This window comes from Neomonachus schauinslandi, chromosome 5, assembly GCF_002201575.2.
Source record: "Neomonachus schauinslandi chromosome 5, ASM220157v2, whole genome shotgun sequence".
Taxonomy (NCBI): domain Eukaryota; kingdom Metazoa; phylum Chordata; class Mammalia; order Carnivora; family Phocidae; genus Neomonachus; species Neomonachus schauinslandi.
This window is the reverse complement of record NC_058407.1, coordinates 3,614,600-3,620,450: the sequence shown is the minus strand read 5'-3', so window position 1 is coordinate 3,620,450 and position 5,851 is coordinate 3,614,600. Positions and strand designations below refer to the sequence as shown.

Here is a 5,851-nt window from a genome sequence, read left to right as displayed (position 1 = left end):
CCTGGCAAAAGGAAAGGCCCTCCCAGTCCCCCGGCCCCTCCCTCAGCCGCCCCCCCGCACAGCCCTCCCCCCTGCAGGCCCTCCCCCCTGCCTGGCCATCTCAGGCCCTCCCCCTTGTGCATCTTCCCAGCAGGCTCCTCTGCTGGGGGCACGCAGCCCTTCCCACCGGCGGCCTGGCTCCCACAGGCCTGGCTCTCACAGAACACCTCCGTCCAGCACCTCGAGGGCAGTAATAATGCATCAGAGGCTTTAGGGCATGGCTGTAAATCCCGAAAAGCCAATAACACTTCAGTGAAAACAGGGTGAGTGAGTCCCAAACAACAGCTTTCTCCATTGTTCCTTTACAAAACCTAAGAATCCACCTGGGTTCACTCAAAGACTGATCTTTCTGTTCTCTTTCTACACAACGCTCTGCTGTTTGGAATCATAGATTTGAGTTTCCAGCCATGTGCTTCGCCTGAGCACTCAGCAGCAGTCAAGTGGTCTGAGGGTCGTAGCGCGCCCCGAGGTGCCCACTTCAGACCCCAGCACGGATTCGGCGCCGATGGGCACCGAGCGCGGATTGGGCACCGAGCGCGGATTGGGCGCCGAGCGTGGATTGGGCACCAGAATAAGCGCAGCAACGCATTCCTCGGGAATCTTCCTGCAGGCAAGAAGCCCAACACTGCTCACCTAAGTGTCTGTGTAAGTGCTAGAGTTTATAAAACTGCCTGCTCTCCGATCAGAGCCCAGGGAAAAGGAACCATCTATTCCTGGCGGGATCCCCACAGGAGGCCCCGTGCCTGAGTGGTAGAAGCGTTATGTCGCCGCAGGATCGGAGCCAGCCCTAGGTCACTGAGACCATCAAGACAGTCCCCTACATAGCATGGATCCCCAGCCCACCTTCGACTGTGGTCCCAGCCCAGAGCCCTCCAGGTAGGCAAGCCATCTCTCAGTAACTACCCTCTGGTGAATGAAATCCACCCTAAGCCCTGTTATCCGGCTGCCACGGGGGGCCCACATTCCTGATGCCTCAGGCACACACAACATCCTTGCTTGCACATGCAGGGTTCCCACTAAAGCCCCGTGTGTCCCCTGTGCAATCAAAACCCCACGATGTTGCCAAGTCGTTTCTGCACGGGCTGTTTTCCACTCTGTTGTATCTAGCAGATAAAGCAGTATGAGGAAACAAAATTGAGCAAATGCAAATGGGAATTTAGGAAAGAGACTTTTTTTGGTAACTGGTCATTGCCTGGAATACCCATAACCTGGTTAACAATTTCCCCTAAGGGCCTCTTCCGTATTCCCCACGCATATTCACAACCTCACAAAACCTAAAATATTCACCTGCAGACAGACTACGCTGCCAAAAGCCTTGATGAAAGATTGCATCACTTCAAAACTGGACCTGTAAGTTCCAGATCTTATAAGCAAACAGCTGAAACAGGAACCTGTTTGCTACCCAACCCTTGGCGTATAACAACTGATAACCAACCGTGAAAACAAAACAAATCAGAGAATTTACTTTTTAATTCTTGCAGGGCTCCCACAGTGATACTGTGTTGTAATAATTTATTGTTTAAATAAGTCAACCAAAACATTGCCTTTCTTGGTGATAGTTTGGTCTCATAATCAAGGTCACCTGTCTGCACCAGCCGACCCTGTCCACAGGCAGGCCCCCTTAAGGAGCCGCTGTGTCTCCCAATTCCCACACCCTCTATTTGTCCCCTCTTCCTGGCCCTGCAGGCCCTGTCCAGCACTTGGGGGCCGGCAGCATGGAGCACCAACACTTTGCTGCCAAGCATTAGGCTGGCTGAGCTGAGACCACCTCGCTCTTCTGCTCACCTCCAGCCCCAGAGCAGGCCAGCTGGATTCCCACACTGGCTCCACCACCAAACTGGGCAGGCCTCTAAGTAACACCCAAATTATAAGCCCGTGTCCGGGAGCAGAAGCCAAGATCAAACGAGGCTATGCTTTTCAAAGAGCTCCCTGACAGACGAGCGCACATAAGCCGGATTGTTATTATCTGGAGGAGACAGAAAAGAGACACCACGGGACCGAACTCCAGCCATATTACAGGGTGACTCAGGGAACCATCCAGCAATTTCCAACCAGCACAAGGGGTGGGCAGTGACCTTTGATCTTTCCAGACAGGCGGAGGGCTGACTGCAGAGCATCGCCAGGCAAACCAGACAACTCAGATAACCCTGGAGACCAACTTTTAATAGCACAATCGGGAGCACAGCCCACTGAGGAAAGCGCCAAAAAAAAAGCCCCAGTCTTGAACTTGAAGCAGCCCAGGCCTGCTCCCAGCAAAAGTGCTGACGGAAGCAGTGTCGTACCCCTCCCACTCCCTTGGCCTAGGTGCGGAGCACCCCCCCAGCTTGTGGCACCAGCCATCCAACCGGAGGCCACAGATCCCCAAAGAGTTGCCTGGGCCTTGCCCAGATGCGCCCCAGCACGTCGGGCGGGCCCCCGGCAGGTCCCTGTGGTTCTCGGGGCAGCCACTCACCAGAAACAGACACCTCCATGAGCGCCTCCAGCGGCCGGTTGTTGTCCAGGTCCCGGCTGAGCTGCAGCTCGCCCGTGGCGGGGTCCAGCAGCAGCAGCTGGAGCTCATTGCCCTGCAGGAAAGTGTAGTTGAGGCTGTCTGAGAGGTCGGGGTCGTGCGCCGGGATGCGGCCGATCACGCCCGTGGGGAAGCTGTTGGACTTATTGGTGACGTAGTTGTTGAAGAGGATCTGGAAGTCGGGCAGCACAGGCGGGTTGTCATTCTGGTCCAGGAGGCGGATGTGCACGGTGGCCCGGCTCACCAGCGGGGCCGAGGTGGCCTGCACCACCAGCACGTAATCCCGCCGGACCTCGAAGTCCAGCTCAGCCAGGGCACGCAGGTCACCGCTCAGCAGGTCCAGCTGGAAGACCTCAGGCACGTTGCCCTCCACGATCTGATACATGATCTGGGCGTTGGGGCCTTCGTCGGGGTCATTGGCACGAATCCTTGCCACCACGGACCCCACGGGGCTGTTCTCCTCCACAAACAGCTCCAGCTCGTCCCTCTCAAACACTGGGGGGTTGTCATTAATGTCCAAGACGCTCACCTGGATGTCCACCGAGGCACTGAGGGGTGCGGGGCTCCCCCGGTCCACAGCTAGGGCCCGGAGGCTGTACACAGCCACGTTCTCCCGGTCGAGCCGGCGCTGGGTGCGGATCACGCCGGACGTGGGCTCGATGTAGAAGTCCCCATCACCGTCGTCCCCACCCTGGAAGGTGTACAGCAGACGGCCGTTGGGGCCTGAGTCCCGATCTGTGGCCGAGACCTGGAGGACGCTGGTGGACGGTGGCGCATCCTCAAAGACGGAACCCTGGTAGAAGTCCCGCAGGAAGCGGGGTGCATTGTCGTTGGCATCGAGGATGAGGATCTCCAGGGAGGTGGTGTCGGACTTTTGAGGGATGCCATTGTCCCGAGCGGTGATGGCCAGCGTGTAGGCGGCTTGGTCCTCATAGTCCAGCTCGGTCATGGTGTAGATGGTGCCAGTGTCCGGGTCGATGCGGAACTGTGGAACAGGGTCCTCCAGCACATAGGTGATGCGTGCATTTTCACCCGTGTCCTCGTCGGTGGCACTGATGGTGGCAATGGAGGTGCCCACCAGCCGGTCCTCGCTGACACTCACGGTGTAGTGCGAGCTCTGGAAGACTGGCCGGTGGGTGTTGGCGTCAGTGACGTTGATGAAGACCTGCGCAGTGTGCGAGCGAGTGCCATCGGAAGCGGTCACCGCCAGCACGTACTGCCGCTCCTGCTTGTAATCCAGCGGCAGCGCCAGGGTTATGAGGCCGCCGCCACTCTGGCTGCTGAGGGCAAAGCGGTTGCGGGTGTTGCCGCCGGTGAGCTGGTAGGTGATCACGCTGTTGGCGTCCCGGTCACGCGCCCGCAGGGTCAGCACGCTGCTCCCCACTGCGGCGTCCTCATTCAGACGCAGCTCGTACACGGGCTGCGTGAACACCGGGTCGTTGTCATTTACGTCCAGCACCGTGATGGACACGCTGGCCGAGGAGCTCATGGCCGGCGAGCCGTGGTCCACCGCCTCCACCCCGAAGCTATAGTGCTCCACCTCCTCGCGGTCCAGCTCCGCGCACACGGTGATCCAGCCAGAGCTGTTGTGGATCTGGAAAGGGAACTCCGGGGGAGAGCCAGGGTCCTGGGACACAGGACTGCCACCACCCAGGGAGGTCGACGCGGTGTCCACCAGGCGATAGCGCAGTCGGGCGTTCTCACCTGCGTCCGCGTCCACCGCCTGAATGTGCAGCACCGAGTGGCCGAGAGGCACGTTTTCCAGCACAGCTGCCTGGAAGGGGCTGCTCACAAAGATGGGGGCGTTGTCGTTCACGTCCAGCACCTGCACCAAGACCAGCCCCGAGGAATTGATGAGTGGAGGCCGGCCCCCATCCTGGGCCTTGATGCGGAGCGTATACTCCCTGATGGCCTCAAAGTCCAGCGGGTTGATCACGTCCAGGCTGCCGCTCAAAGAATGCAGGTAGAACTGCCCCTTCAGGTTCCCGCTGACGATGCTGTAATGGATGGCCGCGTTCTGCCCTTGGTCTCGATCTGTGGCCTGCACTCGCAGCACAGGTGTGTTGACTGCCACGTCCTCGGGCACCTGCACCAGGTAGCGCTTCTCGCTGAACTGGGGGTAGTTGTCATTCTCATCCTCCACCACTATGTGGACGGTAGCGGTGGCGCTGAGCGGGCCCGGGTTGCGGCCCTGGTCGTTGGCCTCCACCAGCAGCTGGTAGGCAGCCCCTTCCTCCCGGTCCACCGCCGCCCGGGTGCGCACCACGCCCGAGCGGGCGTCGATCTCGAAGACGCCGCCTGCGCCCTCCAGCAGCCGGTAGCGCATGTTGGCGTTGGAGGGCGCGTCGCCATCGGTGGCACGGATGGTCAGCACCTCGTAGCCCACCTCGAGGTTCTCACGCACGCGCTCACGGTACTCGGACTGCTCGAAGACCGGACTGTGGTCGTTGGTGTCGCTCACTGTGACGGTGAGGTAGGTGGCGGCCGAGCGCCGCGGTGAGCCGTGGTCCACAGCGCTCACCTTGAGCACATGCGTGTCCTTGGTCTCGCGGTCCAGTGCGCGGGCAGTGCTCACCGCGCCAGTGGCCGTGTCGATGAGGAAGTAGCCATTGGAGCGCTCATCGAACAGGGCCTCCATCTGGTAGCTCAGGCGCCCCGCCTCGCCTTCGTCCGGGTCGTGCGCGCGCAGCTCGATGACCGTGGTGCCCGCCGGCTCGTTCTCGGGCACCGATACTTGGTAGCTAGGCAGCGGGAACTGAGGGGTCGTGCTGCCGCCAGCGCCCCGCCGAGCCCGCCGCGCCGCCACGGCCCCGGCCTGGGGCTGGGTCGGCGGCGACTGCGACTGCGACAGCGACGACGCCGGGGAGGTCGTCCCCGCGGCCGCCTCCAGCGCCAGCTCCATCTGGATGGCGCCGGCCCCGCGCCGCAGGGCGCACAGCTGGCGCAGGCGGGCCGAGCCCCCGGGCGGCAGGCAGACGTATCGGCGTGGGCAGCGGGATCCGGGGTGCGGCAGGCAGCTACAGGCGGGGAAGGCGGTCAGGGCCGCGAGCGCCGAGTGCAGCGTGGCCCCGCCACTGTCGCCGCCGCCGAGGGCCGGGAAGCAGAGCACTGCGCCGGGCCCCGGCACCGTGAGCACAGCCCGCGCCCGCAGCTCCGCGCTGGTGGCACGTCGGCGCCGGAGCTGGGCGCCGCAAGCGGGGCCGTGCGCGCGCACCCTCAGGCGGAGGTTCAGCGCCGTCGGGGCGCCGCGGGCCGCCAGGCGGACGAGCAGCGGCAGCGGGCGGCCCCCCAGGCGCACGCAGC

At 61.9% G+C, this 5,851-nt stretch overlaps 1 protein-coding gene across 1 annotated transcript in view; it reads right to left on the bottom strand.

Moving 5' to 3' along the window:
• CELSR1 (cadherin EGF LAG seven-pass G-type receptor 1) overlaps window positions 1-5,851 on the bottom strand; it is a 137,913-nt gene that overhangs the window by 131,376 nt on the left and 686 nt on the right. Inside the window, exon 2 of the mRNA XM_044915313.1 lies at window positions 2,492-5,835. Within this exon, the coding sequence (XP_044771248.1) occupies window positions 2,492-5,835 (3,344 nt within the window). The remainder of the gene's footprint in view (window positions 1-2,491; window positions 5,836-5,851) is intronic.